The 25,923-nt window shown below is 41.1% G+C and overlaps 1 protein-coding gene across 1 annotated transcript in view; it reads right to left on the reverse strand.

Annotated features, from left to right (window-relative positions):
* Positions 1-25,923, reverse strand: part of dok6 (docking protein 6) — a 41,626-nt gene that overhangs the window by 9,892 nt on the left and 5,811 nt on the right. Inside the window, exons 2-6 of the mRNA XM_068581563.1 lie at positions 11,224-11,331; positions 7,106-7,220; positions 4,323-4,442; positions 1,337-1,526; positions 790-928 (exon numbers count right to left, since the gene is read on the reverse strand). Of these exons, the coding sequence (XP_068437664.1) occupies positions 790-928; positions 1,337-1,526; positions 4,323-4,442; positions 7,106-7,220; positions 11,224-11,331 (672 nt within the window). The remainder of the gene's footprint in view (positions 1-789; positions 929-1,336; positions 1,527-4,322; positions 4,443-7,105; positions 7,221-11,223; positions 11,332-25,923) is intronic.

A 25,923-nucleotide genomic window follows, 5' to 3' on the forward strand; every position in this document is an offset into this window, starting at 1 on the left:
TGCAAGAGTGGTCAGATTTGTGTTGCTAACCATGTGATTTATAGAGCTGAGGGTAAATGCTGCATTTGGACATGTTCCCAAACGGTGGGGTCCAGGAGCATGGCCATATGGTCAAGGCTCATCAAACACTAGGCAGGCCTACATAAATAAAGAATACAGATGATAGCAGAGAGGAAGGGGAGGGAGAACGGACGGAAGGAGGGAGGGAGGAAGGAAAGGATGGACGGGTGTTGTGATGGAAGGAGGGAGCGGAGGCCAAGACTGTGGGGTATCAGAGGGCTTCTGGTCCAAAGCAGCTCCTTGGGGAGAAACTGGGCTGCAATACCTTGAGGAAAATGAATGTGTGTGTGCATGTGTGTGAACATCTTCTGTGAAAATCATGATTTATTGCCTCAGTGTTCACTGGTTTCTAAAAATAATCCTGTAAACAGCATCAATGACATGCTACTGTAGTTTGATCAGCCGAAATCAAACAGACAAAGAGCAGAAACCATTGAAATTATACAGAAGGCATTTTAAAAATAAAACATATTATTTATGTGTACAGACGCAGTCTTTGTACAAATGCTTCGCCGAGTGTAATGTGCAACAGGATGTATCCTCAAGCGCATGGAAGTGACACACACTCTGCATGCATTAAATAATGATCCCTGGAACAAATGCATGCTGACACTTGAACGCATTATTAGCTGTTTGCAACGTTGGTAGTAGTAGAAACAAACAAACTAATGGCCTCATTGAGAGCTGCTGTGGGTAAATCAGATAAACAAGCAAAATGTAAAAACGTACCTGGGAACTCTTCTCCATCTCCTCCATCATCCTCTCATGCTGCTGGGCAATGGCCAGCGTGGCCGAGTGGACCCGCTGGTAGATCATCTCCCCCTCCCGCGTCTGGAACGTGAACAAACCCTCTCCTGTGTCACACATCCTGCGCCAGGAACACACACACAGAGACAGAGAGAAGTGCACACGCTTTGATCGTGCTCACTCTTGGATTGCTGATTTACAAAAATGCATGGTTGAGTGTGCACTTACAGAGAGGCGCATTGATATAATACCCCACTGTAGTCAAACACACACACACATGCATGAGTAGAGACAGCACACAAACAAAGACACACATTCACAGAGGCACCTGTCACTTCAGTGCCTGAAGGGCTCTGCGGCAAATGCTGATATCCTGGGATGTTTCAATATTCAAAGTAGCTTTGTTGAAGTTTTTATGACATTTTCCAGAAGTTTTTTTTTTTCTTTCTCCCACCGCTAACATTTCAATCTCACACACACACACACACACACTCAAGGCAAAACAAGCTCTTATAATGCGCACACACACCTTCCAGATTCAAAAGTGAACCAGGTAGAGTCCCGTCCGTATCTGCGCAGGGAGCTGAGAGGCCACATGACGAGTTTGAGGCGAGCGTTGTGTATGTCCCACAGGTAGATGTTCTCGTGGGTGATCTGCATGGTGCACTCCCCATAGATGTCCAGGTTAGGAGTGGGCATGAGGTACACGTTGAAGCGCTCTGAAAAGATTCACAAACTAGAATTACAGCCTTGCGGTCGTATGCCTCAGCTAAACAGTGAAGTTGCAGTTTACATCCTCGTCTGCCCAAAATGTCTTCACTTTATCATTTTATCCTGTTACGCTAACCGTCTGCTGGCAGAAGCTTCATTGTAAAGTCATGAAAGTGTTCTCATCTAACTCTTTGGCAAGAAAGCATATAAGCAAACTATTCTTTTATGCTTATAAAGACAGAACTTCAGATTTTTGAGGGTATCCAAATGTATATCAGACGTGTTTTTCACTCGCACATCTCACACAACAGATATGCCTTCATTTTAATCTATGCAGATGTCTGCACCGACGCTGTGCAGGCGCATCTCAGCTCCGTCTCAGTGTAACCGCGAGTTAAAGCATTTATTTAGGCGTCGAGTCTATTCTTTTGACAATACGGGTGTAAACGTGAGACTGATAATAATAAGTTAGCTGTGAGCCAAACACACTGGAGCCAACTCTTCTCCGACACTGTGTCTCTAGACGCAGAGCAGTGGCCGGGGTTTGGCAATGGCCCCTCCTGTGTTATCCTCAGAGGCCCCTTAGAGGTAAAGAGTGGAGGAGGAGTCAGCTGGCAGTCGTTGGCAGGACAGAACAGGCACACAAAAAATGGAAGTCAATGCAACCACGAAAGGTCAGCAGAGTGCGAGATTAGCTGTGGACAAACACAGAGGGAAACAGACTGTACTTGTACAGAGTTTTTCTAGTATTCTGACCCCTCAAAGCACTTTATCACTATTTGTCATCATTCACCTATTCATACACTGATGGGAGGAGCTAGCATGCGAGGTGCCGCCTGCCCATCAGGACTAACTAACATTCACACACTGGAGCCGCAGCTACGGGAGCAATTTGGGGTTAAGTGTCTTGCCCAAGGACACATCGACGTGGACTAGCGGAGCCGGGGATCAAACCCCCGATCCTCTGATTTAAAGACAGCCCTGCTCTACCACTGAGTACACTCACTCATGCATGCACGCACGCACACACGCACGCACACACGCGCGCAATTGTATGATTTTCCTGGCGCAGATCATTATTCTTTTTTAAATATTCTTCATTGTAGCTGTAATTTGTCTAGTGCTCTTTATTGAAAACAATATCAGTGAACCACCTAAATTGATTAATTTGAGATGTAGCTTTAAATCCTACAAAGGTTTGCAAAGAGCCTGATTAAGATAAGGATCAATTGTTATGAAGTGATGGATTATTCTTCACTCTCTGCTATGTGAGATCTGGAGTGTCGGAGGGACGCAGAGGTTTTTTAAATTTATTTATGAGGCAGGGAGCATGAAACACAAGGCTTCTAAATAATTTGCACCAATATATATATAAGCCTTATACAATATAAGCATTTTGCATGCAGAAACAAATGAGATCGGTTTGCCTCACCATTTTGTCAGCATTTCTTTTTGCATACAATTATCCAATCAGTATCATTTTATCTTCAGTCATACATAGTAATAATACACAACATTGACTGTACTTAGTCCTGACTCACTCTTACTTTGTGTATTCATCCAATGTGGGTGGCAAAAGTGGAGTGCAACCATAAAAAAGGTATCGCACTTTAGTGGCTCTAACTAACCGTCCAGTGAGCTCGACTGGGATCAAGGAGCCAAATCTGTGCATTCACATGAACTCTCCGAGGAAGACAAGATGAAGAGAGGGAGCGAGTTCTCCATAATTCAAATTAGATCTCACTAATTACGCTTAATGATTCAAAATATGTATGTGTCTGCAGTGGACTGAAAATGGCAATGTCATAGTGTGGCGTATTTTTAGGGACGGTGAAAATGAACTCTGATCTAATTATCGGCCCCTGCTGTTGGGGGAGGGCTACTAATTGAAACATGGGTGCAGGCTCAAGACTCTTGTTTTATTCACTCATACAGACAGCAGACAGACTCAATTTGTCTCCATAACACACTGCTGCAACTATCGTACGAGCACGAAACTTCTGCTGCAACGGAAGTGAGCGGCATTGTTTTGTTGCAGTTTAGTCAAAAACATGTATATTTATATCTTTTATGAAATGAGGCCAAGTTATTTTGAAGAACACAATTTCCCTCACAGTGAAATGAAATGGGCTGAAATGAGAGCAGATTCTTTTCAATTACTCGCCCTTTTACAACTTTAAACTGCTCTTCTTTGCCTGTTGCCTTTTCAATTTCCTTTGCGAGTTTACAAATTACACAGACAATGAGCTCCACTGTGATAGCAGCGACCTGTTGTCTCCTCTCTTTTCCATTTCCATTTCCTGTGAGTGGAATATGTGGGGAAGCACATTTATTTCACATGGCTTTAGGAGCCATAATCTCATCCATCTCTGTGACAAGCTTCATTATGAGGGAAGCCAGTGATGCACAGCACATCTCATTAGGGTTGGAACAGAGCCCCGACCACAGCCTGTGACCTGTGCTCTAACTCACACACACACAGGTTTCCTTCAACACACACACACACACACACACACACACACACACACACACACACACACACACGAACGTCGATCTGAAGTTGAACCAACATGTGCTAATGTAACTTAAGACTGTTACAGGGGACTTCGGATCAGATATTGACAAAAACGTGGCCCTTATTAGCCAGGCCTAATTGGACAGTAGCTGTTCTGCTCCTCTAACCCTGCGTTGCATTAACACATACTGGCCTGGACTGCAACCACGGACTGCTTGGTGGCGAGCCGAGTGTGAGAGATTGACCCAGAATGGCTGTCGGTGGTAGCAGGGACTAATTGGGCACTCACCGTTCTGCTCCCGCTGCACCCCCGCTGCTAACAGGTCTGGCTCTCCCAGGCTGATGTCGTTGAGACGGCTGCCCAGGCACTCCACGCACAGCAGCTTACACCATTCTTCTGCATCCAGCTCTGAAAACAGCAGTGCAGTGTTAAGGCATGTATGTACACACACACACACACACACACACACACACACACACAAACACACACACCCTCCATATCCGACACTGCAGAGATAATAAAGCACAAATCATACCACGACAAGCTTGCCTTTACTGTGTTATTTACACATGCACATAAATCACCCGAGGCATTTCTGAATAAAAGGCTGCATGTACAGAGCATGATACCGCTAACAGTAACCAGGGAGGGAAGAAATCAATCTGATCTAGTTTCCAACTGGAAGCTGCAGCTTGTTAGTTGGAAAGTAAATGACGAGAGAATGAGCCGGTAAAAGGAATACGCTCTCTTATAGGCTTAATTGTGGAAAGTAACATGAAAAAAATGAATCCTACTAATGTTTGTAAATTAAATAAATAGCTAGCACCAGCAGACATTTGTTTAGCACGTCTGGAAACCGGGTGAAACAGAGAGCCTGGCAACCAATCTGCTCACCAGCAGCAGCTCATTAATTAACACGTCATGTCTTGTTTTGTTTAATCAATACTTAAACCATCAGGGTTTTTAAAGGGGTTAGCGCTGTTGCCAGAAGGCAGTAGGAACACACATGGATGAGAGCAGTATCAATCTTCTCATCAAACCCTTGGCAAGAACGCAAATAAAGCAATGTGGAAGTGTTCCTTTCAGGGATCCCTGTAGTTTGTACTAAATCAGAAGAATTGTAAATTATTTACTCTTTTAAATTTAAAGCAGCAGTCATGGTTTTAGGAGCTTAGCTCTGTGGAGGGAGTTATATCTACAACATGTGACAGCTGGCACCTAAAGGGGGCAGGGCATTCATTGTAAGACTGAAGATTTTAATTGGGGGCTAAGTGGAGACAAATGATTTCATGTATCAAATCTGGAAATTTGTGTGGCAATCTGTTGTTAGTGTGTACCGATTTATCTTCCTGTTAAGGCAGAAAAAAAAACACTGTTTACAATGGAGAGGATTTCCAACTGTCTTGTGTGAGCTTTTGGTGAGAGTTACTGAGGTATGAAATGAGGCAAATGCTGAATTTGGGTCATCTTTCTGATACTCCATAACTCCAGGCCCTGTTGCATTCTGGGATATGTAACAATGCCCAGTGATGTGTACAGAGACACGTTTGAAAGTGCTGGAAAAGCACCCTATTTCAATGCATGTTTTTGTAGTATGTGTGTTGAGGTATTTACACTTTATTCGAACTCGTGGGATAATCGCTCACTGCGGGTTCACCAGAACAACTGTCGTGTCCAATGGGACAGAACTAGACAACCTTCCAGGGTGAAGGAAAGGTCTGCTGCCCTCTGAAGCACCTAATTCACACGTAACAAAAAGCAGAAATACAGATGTGCACGCGCACACACACTCACACTCTCACACTCAAAGACAGCCGCTCTACACTTAAGCTCTTTGCTCATGCCTCCCAAGCTTCAGCTTTCTCATTCAGAGTTACCATGGCCTCTGAGGGCCTCTAAACTCTCACACTTTTAAGGCCACTGAGTGGAAAATTGTCGAAACAAACACTTGATCCACACAGAGGCATCTTTGTGTGTGCGGAAGTGAAGGTATGTAATCGTAAAAGATGGAGTGCGGTTTTTTATTAAAGAGTGAGAGAATATGTGAGAATCAAATCAGGAGACGGGTTTTCTCATCTGTTTTTCTTGATTTCAGACAAATATGGTGGACAATATTATGTGCACAATTTCATTAGAACTGATTTGTCTGTTGAATGTAAGGAGTTAACGCATGAAACACACAACTGTCTGATCTGGTACCATCTTTTTTTCATTGTTTCATTGACAGCACACTAAGTTCTATGTGTGTGTGTGTGTGTGTGTGTGTGTGTGTGTGTGTGTGTGTGTGTGTGTGTGTGTGTGTTTGTGTGTGTTTGTGCATCGAAATGAACCAAGAAAGTGAAGGAGAAGTGATCATTGGAAAGTAAAAGCAAATTAGAGTTCACCGCTCTTAGTTCAATAATATTTCCAAAGATGTTTACTGCTACACACATGTGCACCCACATCCACAAGGCTGAAGTTAAGATGGAGACGTGCATCCTCCTCTGTGTGTCTTATCTCGCCCTTGGCTTCCACTACGCCCAGCTCCATTATTATTTGCACCTAAAAAACAGACAGTTAAATCTCAACCAACCATGGTGCTGATGATGTGCCTCTTTGGCTTCCTGTCCACGTATTAGAGGCAATCTCTATTGTTACAGTCCGTAATTGGGTTGCTACACACCGCAAACGATGCCCAATATAGTTTTTCATACCTGCGGTATGAAAATCAATATTTCGGAACAGATCCTCCCACTTCTTAATATAGCGTCAAATGAGCATCACTTGGCTAATCTCTCTCTCTCTCTCCCTCTCTCTCTCTCTCTCTCTCTCTCTCTCTCTCTCTCTCTCTCTCTCTCTCTCTCTCTCTCTTTCTCTCTCTCTCTCTCTCTCTCTCTCTCCAAACTTTTTGCAAACCACCCCTCCACTTCTTATGCAGCATATCCTGACACACATTTATGTCTTTGCTTTCAATAAAAGAACACAAACAGACAAGAAGTCTAAGCTTTACTGGCTCCCCTGCAAGTATAGACAGTGGCTAAAAAAAAAAAAAGATTTATTTAAAATGTGAATTTTGAAAAAAAGGCACGTACCTGAGTCACAGGCAAATGTCTTGGATGTGTCGTCGATGAAGATGATCGCCACCGCATGCTTTTTTGCCTCCCGCGGCATCCGGGTAATGTTCTTTACATTATGGAGCTCAGTGATCTAAAAGCGAAGGAGAGAGTGGCACCAGCACATTACTTTGAATGAACACAGCCAGGAGCAACAGCAGCGCCAGCGAAGGCTTAATTGCCATCTTGCACTGACTTTGCTGAAAATGCAATAGAGTCTTAGCATATAACGAATGGCAAAGTAAAACAGAAATGTGGGCGATTTTAAGGGATGGATAAACAATGGCATTTTTTTTCACCCGCTGATTACAAAAATCTCTTTTTAAAAAGGAAGAACTCATCCACAGTGACAGCTCGTTGCAGCACGGTGATTGCTGGTGTCGTATGTAATGCATTGCTAAAAGCACTTTATGAATAAATGTGACCTGACGCTCATCCTGTATACACTGTGTATCCACTGTTCAAGTGCCTCCTTAAAAGTGATTTTACAGTCAATAGGGTGGTGGAGATTGGGGTGGAGGGATGGAGGGAGGGGGGGGGGGGGGGGATCAAAAGCATCTAAATCACTTTACCAGGATATTGATCGCGGATGGGAAAAAAAAAAAAGATTACATTTAATTGAATATCACCCGCATTTACAGGCCATTTTGTTCAACAGTCTCCTCTGTGTTCACTCTGCCTGGGAGATAAGGCCCATTACATTATTGTAGTCCATTGTGTGCTAACTGTGGGCTCTTTGCCAGACTGTTGGAAATGAATTAGCTGGGCTCACTGCCCGTGTAGTAAAGCTTGACTGTTTAGGGTTAAAAGCCCAGCCCTAATAACGCGCACAACATATGTGGACTACAGATCTCTTTGTTCGATAACACTACAGATTGTACATTTCCCCTCTATTGTCAGATATCCTCTGCTCAGCATTCAAGTTACACAGAGAGACTTTTAAAAGCATGAAATACAAAGAGAAGAGGCTATGGATAATGAAAGTTTACCATGTGTAATTTCTTATCATCCTCAAAGAGAGTATCTAAATAATGCATATGAGATGAGGTGATTATGTTTTGTCCCTGTGAGGATACATATTTGATATATATATTTGTCCTCAGGCAGACCATTCATACATATAACTGCTACAAAGCAAGCATCAACTGTGGGAATTTCTGAGCCATGAATTCCACCAGCCATTCATTTCTGTCTCTGTTTGTGTAACTGCGTGCGTGTGCTCGTGTGTGTGTGTGTGTGTGTGTGTGTGTGTGTGTGTGTGTGTGTGTGTGTGTGTAGCGCGCCATGTGTCTAAGGGAGAGATGTGGGCGCATTCCCAGCCCGAGGCGCGCGAGTCCGGGCAAAGTGAATCATTTGTGATGAGACTTATTTCTCATCTCATCTCCTCCCCTCCTCTTCCCACTCCATCTTTCTTCTTGTTTATTCAAAGGTGTAAATTCAATCTCATATATCAGGAAGGCTGCAATCAAACCAAATCAGATGTTACAGTGAAAACGGCAGGCCTCCCATTCCTTTGAATGTACGTCTAGGCGATGACTATTGCGACTGCAGGGGATGCCGGGAAAAAAAGAAAAATGCGGCAGCCTACAACGGAAAAAAGTTCAGACAGAAACCACTTTTGGAAAAACGCATCCCGATGTCATCCTGCAGTGAGCAATCACATAGCCATGGCTCAATGGGCCATTGATTTGAATGGGTCAATCGGCTTGGTGCTAACAGTTATGTGTCAGCTCGCTAACATGCTTAACATGACAATGCGAACACGATGATTTTTAGCTGGTAATCTTAACAATTCCTGCTCTCTTAGTTCAGTGTGTTGGCATGCTCACTTTTGATAATTGGTACAAAAGAATGAAGGGAATGTCATTAGTTTAACATATTAAGTGGTTAACCAAAGTACTGGACCCATTTTGACCTTATAATGGTGCTTAAGTTAAGGAATCACAATACCTTCTGAGTGGTTCATGACTGTCTGCAATATCCTGACTGCCAGTACAAAAATGCATGGCACCTCCAACTGTTGAGATATTACTCCCTGTGAAGTGGTAGACCAACCAACCGACTGCACTGGTGTGACTAAAACATATGAACATACTGTGCTTGAGCATTTAAATACAGCTCCATCTCTCTACTGCCTCTGTCAGGAGCTCAGGAGAGCTCGAGAAGTGAAGCACACAGAAAAACTTTTAACAGGGCTGGAAATATTGCAAAAAATATTCAGGGATTCTTATACTGTGTGGACCAGTGCCTTAGAGAGAGAAAGGGAGGAGGAGGGAGAGAGAGAGAGAGAGAGAATAAAAAGCCAATCCCCTTTTGTGTTGATTCTGTAAATCAGCCACCAGTGCAGCCTATTTCCTCCCAAAAGCACTGCAGCGTTGAATGAAGCCCTCAGACGGGACCTCTCTTGATCTTTGTGGCGATGCATTACCAGGTGCACTGGTGCATGTGTGCGCTCATCGCTCACTCCGGTGCAGGGTGTATGAGATGCCTCTGGTAAGGGTGTGGGGGGGGGGAGTTACAGCCACACAGGACGCCTACTGTGACAGTATGATGCAGTATAGGCAGGGAGACGCTTCGTTCACCATACATGGCTGATACTGGAGCAGTGAGGGATGCTAACAACAAAGGGGATCTAAACCTCTACCTATGCAGTGATGAATTCATAATTACATGGTTACAGTGATGCTACAGACTACTCAAACTACAGCCACGCAGGGAACCGGGTGTCAAAGTCCCCTATCATCTACTGTTATCTCCTCTCATTACTGTAAGACTCTGTTCACGGTCCTACCCTTTTTAACATCATCTCCCATCACCATGATAATGAGTCATAAATGGAGAATTTCAAAGGGCTTAAGAGGCGGGGAGAGATATATTATATACTGGATTATTACTTTCAAAAGGGAGGTTAAGGGCCCCAGAGGAGATGATAAAGTAGGGAAAAGTGTCTAAATGGATCTTTAATTCTATCATCTGTAACCAATGGATGAAAAGCAGGTTATTGGTGGGAGGAGTGTGTAAAACAGTACCGAGGGATTCTTTAAAAATGTATTTATGTAAAAACAACCACCTTGAGTAACCTAACTGCTGCTATTTACTGCGTCACTTTCTTCATAAATTAATTTCACTAGAGCACGTTTTCTGATGTTTTAAGAGAATATATCTACTGTTTTAATACAAAACCAGGCTTCTGATTTTTGGTGGGCGGCCATCAATGTCAGATGTTATCAGCTAAAACTATATATTCCACCAAAATCAAAATCTTCGCTGTTGTATGATGTGCCAATGTCGGTAGCATTTAGACTCCGCCAGCAACTGGTCCCTGAGGGAGTGATGCACCGGGTTTAATCTCTTTTTGGTATTCAAGAAAAACAACCTTTGAATGCCATATATGTATTATATATTAGTGGCATTCTCCAACTTGATGGTGGCATGAGACCAAAGGTCAGATTGTTCCCAAATCTTTCGGAAAAACACTCTGGAGATTAGGAATATTGATTATTAATTTCATCAAACTCTAGTCAATGAATGTTGCACAATCTGGATTTACTGAAGGACTGACTGACATCAGTATCTTTAGGCCTCACCGCCAGCAAATAAAATGTAAAAGTTGTCTTGTATAGACCGAAAACAAATATCCATATAGCTTGAGACACTATATACTTTGTTTTTATTGTGAGGCAGTCTCAGAAAAGAGCTTTATATCAATGTGAGATATTGTTTAGAGTTGCAACAAATTACTTGTAACTATATATACACTGCATTGTGACTGCATCGCTCACTATTTTCTAAAATTGTATCGAAAAAATGGATTAACAGGAAAATAATTGGGAAATTTATCAATAATAAATACTAGTTGCAGCCATGACATTTCATGAAAATGGTTACAGATGAATCTTCTATTCTAATCAATTAACTAATGGAATATTTGTCTAATTAGTTCAGCTCTAATATTGTTGTGACTAATTCTGTGCGGTATTGAAAAAAAGTAAATCAATACATTGTCAAATTGAATGAAAACCAGAATGTAATCTATAATGAGTTTGTGTGTGTGTGTGTGTGTGTGTGTGTGTGTGTGTGTGTGTGTGTGTGTGTACCTTGTGGAAGCTCCTGAAGTAAGCTGCTTTCTCGTCCGGGTACTTCTCTAACCGTCGTGGACCTTTGCTGGAGGCCTTCTTGAACACCAGCCAACACCTCCGGAAGATCTGACAACAGAGAACGACGGCAGCCGCGTTACAGAAGCACAACTCTCCTGGAGCACAGACATGCTTTCAGTAACTGCAGATACAGACAACAGAAAAACACAAACTGACTGTAACAACAAAATATTAGACTAGGAAAACTAAATGTGACAAAACAGGACAGAAAAATCAACGCTGCTGTACCAGAGCTGAGAGCAGTTACCATCCTAGAACTCAAGCTTAGTATTAATCAATAAAGCCACCTCAGCAAAATGCAAAAACATCAAAGCAATTAAACACTTGAGCAGGAATGTTTTCCCATTGATCTAAACTTAGATTGGCCTTAAGGTTCATTCATGTTGTTTACATCGGAAGCACTAACATACAGTACATGCAGAGCAAAGTGATTCTCACCCTCCTTACATACTTAATCAAGCTGAACGTCAAGAAGAGAGTAAAAGCAGCAAATAGACGTCTTGGGAAAGGAAATCAAACTATTCTAACTCATAAATCAAATATATCTGGAAATACATCTCTTTGGAATATATCTTATTCAAATGTTATGAGCTCATTAATAATGCATTTAGACAATTCACTGGTGTGTCTGACAGCTGGTGGTGCATTGTCAGAGTTTTGAGTAAATGCTTTGATCTTGGTCAGTAGCAACTCCAAATACTCTTCCTATGATTTTTTTGCTTTTTGGAAAAATGGAAAAGTCATATGGGTTCATATTGCACATTCAAATGAAATGAAAGATCATCTAACAAATAACTTTAATGAGATGAAGAATTAGAAAAATAATTCATGTCTGGTTGTGCATTTACCTGCATTTATTTTCAACAAACACTGATGATTTAGTTTGATTTTCTGAAAGTGTCATTGGCAGAATCCTCACCAGAGTCTTAAATCATAAAGCTACGCCCACCAAATTTGTATTGCAGCTGTTGCTAAAGTAATATAAAAGATCAAAAGTACACAAGGGAAAGATATATTAAATGTGTAAACATATTTTAGCTTTGGGGAATGTAGGTTTGTAAAAAAATAAAACATTTGATTTGTTGAGATTTCTTTTTTTATTAATTAATATCCCCGATCCTGGATATTTTATTGATATGATTAATTTATTTCCCAAATTTATAAGTGAATTCCCTGGTTTATTTATCAGCAATAGTGCAGCAATGGGTTGTAACTGTAGACATTAAACTGCATTTCAGAAGATGTGAAAACACTAACAAATATTGTCCCAGAATAGAAATTGGAGCAAGTGTTCAAGACTTCAAATTCACCAAAAAACTCATGTTCCTGAGATGTTTTAAGCAAACTACACTCTGCTTTACAGGCTGAAAAACTTAGTTTCAGTCTGAAGTCAGTTTTTAGTTTTTGCAACACAGACAAAAAGCTTCTCTCTCTTTATCTCTCTCACATTCTCTCTATCGCTCTCTCTCAGATTACTATACATTGTATTGATTACTGGACCACAGTCTGGCTTATCCACCAGCTGAAGATGACACAAATACAGGATGCTGCATCCTTGCAATACTTCAAGGTCAAATCATGAAGAGGGACACAAATGAACGCATATGAACACACACACGTAAACACACAAAATCACTATATGTACCTGTGTATCTGTCATTTTACCTCCAATTACTGGCAGTCTTTAGCAGACAATGTAATCATCATCCATAAGCTAAGAGGAACAGTCCTATTTTCTGCTTTGATGCAATGCATTTTTTTAGCAATGGGCAGCTTTGTAAAGATTAAAGGGAATTTACTTAACCCATAAAGAAACACCTATTTATTCAGAGTATATGACCAAATTTCCGATCTACATTTGTAGATACATGGTTTTCTTCGGACAGCAACATCCCCGAGGATCTATATATATATATATATATATATATATATATATATATATATATATATATATATATATACCAAATTGAAATTGTTGTTTATATATATATATATATTTCACTGTATTATCCCAAAATCAATACTTTAGAATTCCAAAACATAACCCTTCTCTTGACACAACCAGCGTCAAGGTGTAAAAAGCCAAAACAGATACAACAGTGCAGCTGAGAGACAGAATAAGTGTGATGGCCGATAGCTTATGAGTCCTATGTGGTTGCCTATCTTTTATAGTGGGCCCTTCTATTTCCTGGTGCCGACAGCCGCTATCACTCTGTCTGATGTATGATTGCCCTGGGCCGCGTGGTTGTGTTTGGGAACCATGGATGTACGATTAATTTGTTTACTCAGCCGGTGTACTTCATAAAAATCCCACTGAGTTGAACTTGGCACTTTGCAGTAATTGACTAGAGTGGATCCCTCGGTCCTTATCGGTCTGCCTTGATGGACCTCCATTCTAGTTAAGTGTTGCCCAGGCCCATTATGAACAGCAAACAACAAAATACAGTAGTGCACAACGCGTCCTCTTATGCATGGTGGACCATTCTCTACACCCACCATACATAAAATGCTTAAAAGTAAGGAGAAGGAAGGAAACAAAGGGGCAATAAAATCTTACTCAAAATTGGAAACACTGTATTTATGTCTATGAAAACGCCTATTAAAACAAAACAAAACTGCAGCTTTGACAGAAAAACAAGTAACTATGTGAAACCTGTTCGACAATGGCCATTACCACATTTGCAACTTTTAAACAGTAAAATTAAAGCTAGCCTCAATTCCCCTTTGGGAGCTTTAGTCAAAGCAATGCTGCCTGCTTGCCGCACACAAAGTAATTCACCCTAGGAGTGCTCAGATTATGTAATTATACCAGCACAAAAGCAAGCTCAGTGAGATAGCTTATGCATAATAAGAACCAGGGGGTATGAATGGAGAGGGCTAAATTTTGCCTGTTCCACAGTTGTCAGTGCTTTGTCTAGGCAGTCCTGTTCTTTGCCCGGTGGATCTTATTCAGAAACACTAAGACTTATTGTAATTACACAGGAGTGAATGGGACTCTCTGCTGGTTAGGTGTGACTCATTTAATTCCAGAACAGTGTAGAATACATAGCTTTTCAGTGAAATCCAACCTACCGGTTCCAGAAAAAAACAAAGCAATGAAGAAGAGGACCGTTTTGGTGAAAATGCTGGCGTTTTGATCAATCACACAAAGTAGGCTACAGTTTGGAAACAATCTCCAATGCAATGCATACACATTGTCATGTGAATGATTACATTCCTTGTTTGGCCCTTTGCATCATTAATCTTTGATTTACTTTATATAGTTATATGCATATACCCATAGTTAGTTATTAATTAGTTATACTACTTGTTTGTTTGTTGCTAATTTTGTATATATTTTGTAAGGTAGACCAGATAGGAGAGTATTACACAACTGCTAGAAAAAAAAGCATGAGGTTTTTTTTTGTCTTTATGTTAGGGAGAGGAATTTCCATACTTAAGCTATTTATTTTTTAGATTATACAAAAAAACTGATCTGGTGACTTGAGGTGTAGTTCTGAGTCAAAGATAGTTCCTCGGACTCTTCACCTGAGCCTAATATAACTAGATAGTTTTGTTTTGCCCGTTAAATCTGGATGAGCTGTCAAGGTTTTTTAACAGCGAGGACACTAAAATATAGGGGAAAAAAAGAGCAACAATTATCATCAGGAGACATAGCCGCATATGGATGTATCATCAGCATATGGGAAGAGATGCAATGGCTCAGCTAGAGGCTATGTCCATACTTTAAAAAGTACTGGTCCCAATCTAGATTCTTGAGGAACACGACAAGTAAATGTTTTGAAGTTTGGAGAATTATCTTTTGAAAAAATACTTCTCTGCTAGAAAGATATGTTGGAGACGGCACAACTCGGTCTTAAGTAGTGTAGTTAAAAGAATGTTATGGTCAACTGTTTCAAGAGCAGAGTTTAGATCAAGTATACGAGCTCCTCCATCTTGCAGGAATCCAATCGAACGGATTACAGTAAGCAACAGATACAATTGACTTGTGTTTGTTGTGTTTTCTACATGAATTAGCATAAGCAGTTTCTCAACAGGGGACCCCTAATGACTGAATATAAACTCTGGACTCTGTACCTTTCCCGTATCGGCCTGATTGGCTAGTCTCACTCTCACAGTCTGATTAATGAGGGAGAGGCTCATTAAAACTCAGAGAAGGGCAAACACACACATAAACCTCACTCAACATGTACCTGCCACACACACACACACACACACACACACACACACACACACACACACACACACACACACACACTATTAGTATTACAATCTCAGCACTTCTCCATAATGACTATTAAAATAAAACATCTGTACTTAATGTCTATTAAAGACAAATTATGAATCATTTTCATTCAAGTGGTCAAAATGGTGCTTACAGTGAACCGCGAAATTCAACAACTTCATGAGGATCACAAAAGAAGAAGTCTTTTTATTGTGCATTCATTTAATTTCTAAGAGGTGGGATGAACCCACAGGGCCACAGACATCTAAACGAGATTTGGTCATTAAAATGTAACACTTCATTAACACAATCTTAGAATGAGTTATTAAAGAAAATATTTTTTTCCAACACAAGTGTGTGGCTCTGTCTTCTTCATTGATGTATAAACAAGACCAGAAATAGAAATGAGTGCAAAGAAAACAAATAAAAATCCTTCTCTTTATGGTTTACCATTGCCTACATGTTTGTCTACATGCCATTCATCTAGCAATACACTATAATTATGGACTTAAGGTTAAAATTTTGAATTTAGACGATAATAATAACTACTTTATCAGTGACAAGAGTTAAAGCCTTTATTCAACGGATTGGTCGTGATTCAGAAAAACTAAAATATATTTTTGATGCCAAAATTCTGTAAAACGTGACAGTGCTTGTTTTTCCACAGTACCCCAGTTACTGGGGTCAAGACAAAGGGACATTATAATGTTACCATGATGTGTGAAATGTAATACAACATTTTGTTTTTGGCAAGAAACTTGAGGGGATCATCTGGGACTAATAATAAATTCACACAAACAATGAAATAGTAATAAAGGAGAGTCAAAGTTCCAGGGAACATACAATTCTTTGTTCAATATCTGTTTTACTATGATATCAAATAGGGAGACAAAATCATTGAATTTTGCTAGTATTGACTGCCAAATTTCAGATATTGTGACACCCTGATGCTCCACTACTAAAGAACAATGACTACGTCGGCACACAAAGCGAGGCAGTGTGCAAACTAGGCAGCAGAAAAAAGCTGGCGAGAACATTTCAAGGGCAATTCCTTCACTTTTACGCAGGTCTGTCTGTGACAAGGTAAACACTTCAGGAGGCACTTGGCAATGTGCAGCGAGTTCATCAACAACAGTTCGACTACGACAACCACACTGAAGACTGTTGTTCTGGGGGACCGAAAGAAGGATTGGAGCCAAAATATGATCACAGACAGATGGAAGCAGACTGTTGGATGGGCTCTTATAAAAAGGTTCAAACGGAAGCTGAAAGCATGGCTGTCTCCAAATAAAACAACCTTGCTTTATGGCGACATTTAATGTTGCAATAAAAAAAATAAGGTTTCACTTGGGATACTGACAGGTGGTATTGTCAGACAGGAGAGTGTGTAAAACCATGACTGAGAGGTCTAGTCGAGAAATTAGGAACCCAGACACCTCATGGACCTCAGTAATGAGCCGTCTTTGAAGCCATGGTCATTTTCCGTAAGTGGCCTCAAACACAAAAGTCCATTCACTTCCCGGAAACTTCTGGCATTATTAAAGAACTGTCTCGCTTCTCAATAAAATATGGGCCTATTTCCCCCACAGGCAAAATCACTTGTCATTTGGATGAACTGAGGAACTGTCTGAAGACATGAAAATGATTTCCAATGACAGCCTGCTTCAGTTAAATGACTAATCACGTCGCAGAATAAAAATAGACGCCTGTTAAATTCTCGGGAGTTAATATTGAAACACAATCATAATACCTCAGAGGCGCAATTGCATTCATTATTCCTAAGATATATGGTTTTTAAAAAAGAGGCAAATGTGGGAAGGGTTTGTAACCTCTCCATCATTCATCTGCTCTACAAGCTATCATTTAAAGATGATTACTGCTGCACATACTGGCAATACCAGACCTGAGAGCACTTCAATCAAGGTAGTCCTGCAAAACATGATCACAGTCCAGATTTAACTGGCACTTAGCATGTTAAATACTGAGCTATTTATGCGCAGTATTCTGAACAAAACACCTTTTTAACCTTGTAATCACAAAGAAAAAACAACCACTGATATAGCAGGGTTCTGTCTGCGTTTGTTTTTCTCTTTAACTTCAAGCAGTAGTGTGGATGAAGCGGTCCCGCTCGTTCTGCATGAGGTTTAGAGTTCCCCTGGTGATAATGACGGCTGATGGACTATGACAGACCGGGCCCGACATTATCAGCTCCCGGTGCTGGCAATCAATTTCAGACGGCGGCGGGGTCTGTGCCGCGGTGTCCATCTTTATAATTTGATTTGTTATTCTGTCGGACAGTTGTTACAGCAATCATTGCGGCGATCACTCGACCCCCTGCCTACCCTCTTACCCAAATCCTCCCAGGACTGTGAGACCCTTTCAGCAATCCTCTGCCAAATGCGACCACTAAAACGTTGGCCTTAAATCCAGCATTGCTCCCTCTGTCACTCTCCTCTCTAGTCGCCGGCTGTCACCTTTGACTTTATACATAACACTCATCCCCACTGACCCTCCCTCCGCTGTAAGGAAATATATTTCCCACCGCATCTAAAATGTTTGGACATCCCATAATTTTGTAATTCGCCCCTGACTACAGCTGTTGGCAGGGTGGCGAGCCAGCCGCGCCCCAGTTAATCATAGATTACTTTATCTGGGCCATTCCAAATCCTCATGTGTAATGCAGTGCTACCTCAGTAGCAAGTAATCACTGCCCCCCACTTCACCCCCACCTACTCCCAAATACACACACAAACACACACACTCGTCACTTTCTCTTCTAGCCTGGTTCATCTCTGCCTCTCCTTCTGCCCTTCTGTCGTCATCCTCTCTCTTCTAAATGTCTCCTCTCCCATTCATCATCTCTTTCTTGTGTCTTTGCATGATTGAACATTCTCATCCAACACGCATGAGCCAAATTGGTCCTGAATTGTAAAATTACAATATTAGCAACCCTTATTTTCCCTAGTTAAGGCCTTGGCTGTGGCTGGGTGGCATTATACACTGAGTATTCATAGCTGAATGCTGGATTTGAACGTCACAATGTGCCACGAAACAATAAAGGACAACACGTTGCAGCGGATTCCCGACCGGAAAGCAAAGCGTGCGTCTACCCAATAGGAAAAAAAAACGCAAGGGCAAGTGATATTAAAATGACCATGCAACATGAAGAAATAAGAGAGGGCCAGGAATGATGAAAAAATGAAAGAGAGCATTCCAGAAGGAAACGGAAGTAAAGGATCTAAAGAAGGAAGGTTTGCTTAAGAGAAAGGTTGAAGATGACCATGTGGTGGGGAGAGCAGCTGCTTAAAAAGTGTTGTGTTGGAATAGATCAGAGCTAAAGAGGCGTCTGGCTGCAGCCCGCCATTAGGATTCATGATGAATAGCCTGGGACTTGAGGTCAGAGCACTAATCACAGATCCTAACGACTACCTTTTGCTGTGTCGTCCATAAGAAACCCTCTTCCCCTAATTTAAGGCACAACATATACACCTTGGAAAGCTACAAGCCGAGTCTCTTTGTGCTTCCAATTGTCATTTTGGAATGCGGGGAAAGTATTTGTTGTGTGTTATCACTGTGGGGGAAGAGAAAGAAGATGTTTGACCCACGGTGGGCAACACAGCCTTGAGCGATACAACATTATTTAAAATGTCACACACTGTGCTGAATCCAGCCATCACAGCTACTGTACTGTTTTTTTTTTGTTTTTTTTTAAAGCACAGCACAAAAATAGCCGCCAAATTATTCTGAAGGAGATGTAGGTCAATATCGAAGTTTCTCTTGCAGGTGTGAGGGAGTGAAGAGGAGTAGAGGGGATATTGTTAATGGTATAAACAGGGTTGCTCGTGTGAACTTAGACTACGGCTTCAGCGGCATCCATCTTTGGGTGCTGGCCACGGACAGGCAAACTGACAAAAGCTAGGACGAAGCACTACACCACAATCAAAATCCCGTAATATACCCATACGGTTTTATAATGTTGCTTACTTCAGTTATTCCATCGTATATTTAAGCCACTATTGATTCTAGTGACAATGAGGTTGGCGAGCACTGCTGGCAACAGTATACAAGGCAGTGCATGTGTAAAACCTTTTTTTTTTTTTTACGATGGGCCAATTTTGCTTTAAGTCATCATTATGACAATTGCCTGCTCTTTGAACCATCCCTCATCCAAACCTCTTTATGTATTACAGCTTTAGTCAGCAATCCTCTGCGCACACACACACACACACACACACACACACACACGCACACAGAGAGCCATTTCCATTTAATCCATGTACAAGGCTGAAGCGTTCACAGACAATAACACGCAGACAAAGAAGGATTTAACTATTGCAGAATACCCTCGCCAACAAGCAGACTGAGACCACTGTAGACAGAAAGCAACAATACAGAGCAGTGTTATTTTTGTTATGAGACTGGAATGAGTTGTCCGGCACAGTGTATCCTTGACCGTGGCTGAATGTTGAAGTGAACTAAATCCATAAAGGGAGAGGAATACAGTCTGCGTCCACAAACCTCCGTTTTAAGCCTCATTTTCCACTTCAGTATGTTGGCGCTTGTGCAGCCGGTGGCTTCCTGATGAGCCAAATTAGCATCTAAGTCAGGTGAGGGGCTGTTACATGGAAACCAAATACAGCCTCAGAAGTGGCCGACGAGCCTCCGTGGGAAGAGAATATAAAGTAAGAGAATGAAAGGAGCTCCTGCCCACGACGATGACGCAACTCCACCAATTACCATTAGCTGACCACTTGATTATCATATCAATAAAGACTGTGAAATCGAATGAGGCAGAGACCACTGCGAGGTGTTCCAGCAAATACTTGCATGTTTAGCAGGATATTATGAAACGCAGAGTGTTTTCCAGGACACTTTGTGCAAGCGTTTGTTATTTGAATTTCATCAGAAGCCCTAAAAGCAGTAATCCTCATGCATTGGTGCAGTCATTCCCCCCCGAGGATTAATTCTAAAGAGGTACTCGCTCACTGATGTTCGGGCTGCTTCTTTGATACGGTTAGCTGGGAAAGCAGTGGGCTCTGTGTCTGCAACAACTATTCCCTCACAACCAAAAAAAAGCAGAGATTTGCGCTCCCTGGAACTTGACTCACATTTTGGTCTGCAAATCAAAGAGGACACTGGGGGAAGAGACGTCTGTGTTTGCGAAAGAAGGGAAATGAGGAAGTGCACTTCTATGTCAAAGGAAGGGGTCCGATGAAGTCGGTCATATTGTTTTTGTCTCATTTCCTCCTAAAGAACACACTCCCTTGGAATAAGTGGGCCGTGATTCGGTGTCACTGTGTGTCTCAGCATGAAATCGTTGAGGAATGCAATTATCACTTAGTCCAACAGACATTTCTCTGAGACGTGGGCTAATATTAAGAGGGGAGTCAGAGTGGAAGGTGTGTGTGTGTGTGTGTGTGTGAGGTGAGGGGGAGACATCAGTTAATGTTGACCCCAATGTGTGCTTCCAACTACAAACTTCCTTTCTTTAAATGTCCTAATCTGCTGACAATCGTACAACTCATGATGGGTCAAAAGTTTGCCGTGTGAACTCCTCTTTCTTCTATTTTATAATTGATTCCAATAACCTCTTGTTTTCAATTGTTTTATGACTCTTGAGAGCCATTATTTCCTCCATTATGACCTTTCAATGATCCGCTAAAATTGCCACTGCCAAGGCTACTATTGTGTGCTCCATTTCTCTTGGCAGACCTTATCTAAAATTCATTCCCTGAACAATAATTCTTTGGGAAATATTAAAGGCTGTTTAATAGAAAGGGGATCTGATTCCCTCGGCCTCCACTCAAGGTCAGCGTGGCTCATTAGAATGGAGTGCGAATTTTAAAAAAAAGCAGGTGGCTTTGCGTGCGTCTGTAGCGCTTCATGAGTTAGGCATGCAGGTCCCAAACTGTCACCCCGGTGCTCAAAGAGGGAAAACTGTCACCTCCTTACTATTAAAAGAACTCCCCTGAGAAAGAAAGGGGGAGGGGAGGAGAGTGTACAAACTCATCTCAAAACAAACAGTCCTTCCACATAGACGGGTGACTTGAGCTTCTTTTTTTTCTCCCTCCAACTAACACAAGGTCAAGTTTTTGTTTTTTTAAGCAACACATTAATAATACAGAGGCTGACAATTAGTGCCACATAAAAAACCCTTGTTTACTCCACAGCTTGGGCTAATTTACATTATTCAACAAGGCTATTTGTTTGCAATTAAAGCAGATCAGGTGTAATATTTCATTATTTTTTTAACAAGGCCATAATAATGTTTACCTTTGCGCCGCAATGTGAAAATTAAGAGCACAAACAAAGACAAGCCCCTTAACACACAGAGACACAGCCGAGGCTATCTTTGGCTGTGCACTGTACTGAATGTGCTTGGCAAGCAGGCTGATGAAAGGTAACAGCAGGAGAAGAACTCATTATAGAGCGTGATTCAAATATAAAAAGGTAGGTGGGACTTTTTTTTCATCTCAGAATAACTTCATCTGGTCCCTTTTTGAGACATTATTTACAAAGTGGATTGTCATGTATGACAACTCATCCTTGAAGACCCGATACAATTTCTCTGAATTGAATTTGGAAGCAGGTTGAAAGAGACGACCGCCTCTCATCATCAGACTATACATACCGATAACGACATCTGAAGGAATTTCTGATGGATCTTTCTCTGAATTCTTTGTCCTAAACGTAACAGCGCCGGAAGAGAAATTGCTCTGGAAATTGTATTTTTTTACACATCTGACATTTGAAAACACATGCAAATACACAACTACAATGCCCATGACTGTATGGACACACGCACACACACACACAGACACACAAAGTGAGAGTGAGCTTAGCTGCAGCGTAGAGCCCCGAGGGCTGGTCTGTTGATTAATGAGTGGAGGAAGGCGAGGAGAGGAGGATGAAGCAGAAGTGTTAATGGAGCTATGATAGATTCCTCTAGGCATGGTGTTTTATAGGTGAGCCTCCAGTGTATCTGCACAATCTAGTATTACAGTACCACAGAGAACTGTAAAGCCCAAGTCCTGCGTGGGAGGGGAAACGTGTGAATAAGATGCAGCGAATATGGTGAAAAATACATTTACCTTTCAGTATCACACGGCTTAATTTCATCAACTTAATTGAAAATATCTTGACCACATTTTTAATTAACTAGCAAAGCTTCTCTTGTAAACCACTGCTGAGAGGCGTATGCTGGGCTTAACAACTTTGTGACAACAGTGGCAGCACGATTTTACAGGAAAACCTCATTTGTTCGTGACTGTCACGTCGCTGAAATGTGATATTTAACAGCTTGAATAAATATTCTCAGTCAGTCTTCATGTCCTTGTCAGCGAAGAAGCAGGTGGAGGAAAATCTCTCAGTGACATCACATCACAAATAGTGTTGAAATAGTCTTAGGAAATAGTTTTTGTCTATAAATAACTTCTCACTCATCGGATTTTTAAAAAAAATAAATACATTTTGGCTAGAAAGTATCTATTAATAACAAAATGGATCTGAAAGTATGTCATTTTTTAAATAAAGTTAGTGTTATTATGTTAGCTTTTAGTTTTTTTTGCATGTTTACTTACAGTTTATTATTTCCACATTATGCTGATCAATGGCAACATTTCTATATATGTTTAGTCATCAGAAGAACAATATCCTTGTAGCTCTGATTTTGGTTTCTGAAGGAAATATCTGTTGAATGCTCCACTGTACAGCTACTTGCTCACTTTGTTTTCCGATCGTTTAGTGCAGTTAGGATGCAAACCGTAATATTTTCTGCTAGATGAGAGCAGTGAGAGTGAACCAAAACATTACAGTTGCACTAAAATTTCCATAAACAGAGTCGGGTGATAATTCTCTGTGGGTCCACTGCTATGAGCGACCCCTTTCACGTACAAATCCCCATGTGATTGATTGTATAAATCGTGGTAAAGCTGCTTTAAAAATTCTATGCTCCGTTATGTTTTCTGCCCTTTAAATAGAAAAAGAATGACCTAAAGTGGAACAAAGATGTAAATGTGGTTGGATAATATGCTTGTTCTCTCTACTTTGATTTCTGGTGTTGAATCAAGTGTCTCGTCTGTCGTCAGGGGGCAGGGTCTGCAGGGATTGGAAAGATTAAATAGCCATAAAGAGAGTCCTTTTCCATTGAGCTGTGACTTCTCCCTCAATGGGATTAGGGAACTTTGCACTTTACAAAGCAGCTCATCAGAAAACATTGGGAACACAAAGCTGTCATGGACAGCGCCAGCATGGTGTGACATGTGTTTGTGTACGGATTTCAGGCGGAGACAGAGGCAAGACGCAGGAGACAGCAAGCGGGGGGAAAAGTTGCTTATTTTGAGAGCATGACGCTGAGTGAAGACAAGGAAAGAGAGTGTTTAGAGCATTATTAGTCTTTTTATGGTGCATTACTTAATCAATTGGGTTTTCAACATCACTAACTACTAATAACAACATTCTGTCATGACAGAAAGCTTTTTTGATAATTAGGAACAACGGGAATCAATGATGTGAAATGTTCAAGTGGGGTCCAGGCAAAGATTTATTTATGAAAGCAACTATATAATAGAGGCCCATTTTTCACCGTGAGTAACGACTGTTGGCCTGTTGTTCCCATATCCTGCTTGAGATGCAATTCATCAGGGCCAATAAGAGCTGGTAATTTGTCTTCAGGTCTTTGTCTGATGGAGGAAGCTGATGAAAACCAAAGGAAGTGACCACACGATGTATAGCCCTGAATATCTGTAAATTAATGCACCAAATCCAAAAACATCCATCACGAGAAGAGCTGAAAGTAGGCTACATGCACCCACAAGGCAAAAATAAAATCATAAGCAAAACAAGGCTTGTTAAAAATCCTCTATCTTCCACAGATTACATGCACTTATGGCAATCAGATGGAGTGGAGAACACGGCTAATTGTGGCCACTGGATGTAAGGATCGAATGATTTGTTAATTGATATAATCGGATTTCTTCGCACAAGCCCGGTCACATTTACCCATGTTGCTCAATTGCTACGAGTCTAACATTGCTGACTGTGTCTTTTCTACGCTCCACTGACAAGTACAGTTCCTGGGGTGAAACATCTCCTGACGTCCACCGTTCTGGACGGCCTGTCATTGTTAATAGTGAGTGCATGGAAGTGGCAAGATCCTATCTTAATATCTTGGACAATAGATCCATTGTTCTGCACTTCTTTGCGTCTGCTTTGGGTGGACGCTTGTGCGCCAACAAGGGGGAGCAGACCCACACACCATTACAATACACGCTGTCCACCTAAAGGCCACTGGCTGGTCACTGAACACAAATACCCACTTATAGGACAAAAACAGCTGAGTGAGACAAAGCATTTATTCACTGTTTTATTTGTAGACAGAGATGAGAGGAGAGCACCATTTGGTCCAAAAACAAAGTACTTTAATACCAGTGATAACTCTTGATTTTTCCCTCTTATATAATGGTTAGAAAATGCTTTATTTGCAAAATGAATGTCTTATAACAGTGTAAACTGCAAGCTAAGCGTCGGACTCGGGTATCAAAAGTCTGCAAAACATAAGCTGTTTTATTTTTCATTACCTCATATTGGACATAAAAAGCTTCTTACTTGTTGTTTTGTCTGAGTAACAGTCTAAAAACTAAACATATTCAGCTTAAATATATGTATTGTTTTTAATATAAAAATCCTCACATTTGACAAGCTGAAACCAGAGAATAATTGGCTAAATATTCCTAGAAATGGAATTCTTCTTCCTAATATTTAAATATTCTTTGTAGTATTTACATACTCAATCTCTTCCCCAATAGAGCAAATATGGAAGGATACATTAAATGCACATTCATCTCACGAGTAAATATCCACACAGAGTCATAATAGCTGGCAGGAGTATTACACAATGTAATTTCACGTGTCCAACACTCATAACAAATTACAAGCATTACTTACGCGTCAGTATTTGCTGGGTGGTGACAAGAGCCACTCTAACACAAGTACTGTAGATTGTAACACATTAAACTTCCCTCAAACATTCTTACAAGACCAACAATGGCCATCTTCCAATAAGCGCTGAGCTACAGCAGCCTTTTGTTTCAGTCCTTAAATTACAGAGGGTTCTTTGCCCCAAAACAAACGTTATACGATCCCAAGATTGTGAAATTGTTATCTCGTAAAAAAAGTAATTTAAAAAACCCACATCACATCTGTAAATCTATGAACGGGGGAGTAACCCATCTTTTTGCGAACGATATCCCTGTGTTTGGGTGATGAATATCTTAAATTCTCAGTCTGCAGGCCTGATTATTGGTTTACTGATTATTTGTTTACAACCACACTTTTGGCTGATTGTATTTCACTCCTCCTCATTCTGGACCAGACATAATGCATTTTTAATGTGTTTTCTGCTTTGAGAGTTCTGG

The sequence above is a fragment of the Clinocottus analis genome, unplaced genomic scaffold (assembly GCF_023055335.1).
Source record: "Clinocottus analis isolate CAN_PGR_092001 unplaced genomic scaffold, fCliAna1.0.p SCAF_18, whole genome shotgun sequence".
Classification (NCBI taxonomy): domain Eukaryota; kingdom Metazoa; phylum Chordata; class Actinopteri; order Perciformes; family Cottidae; genus Clinocottus; species Clinocottus analis.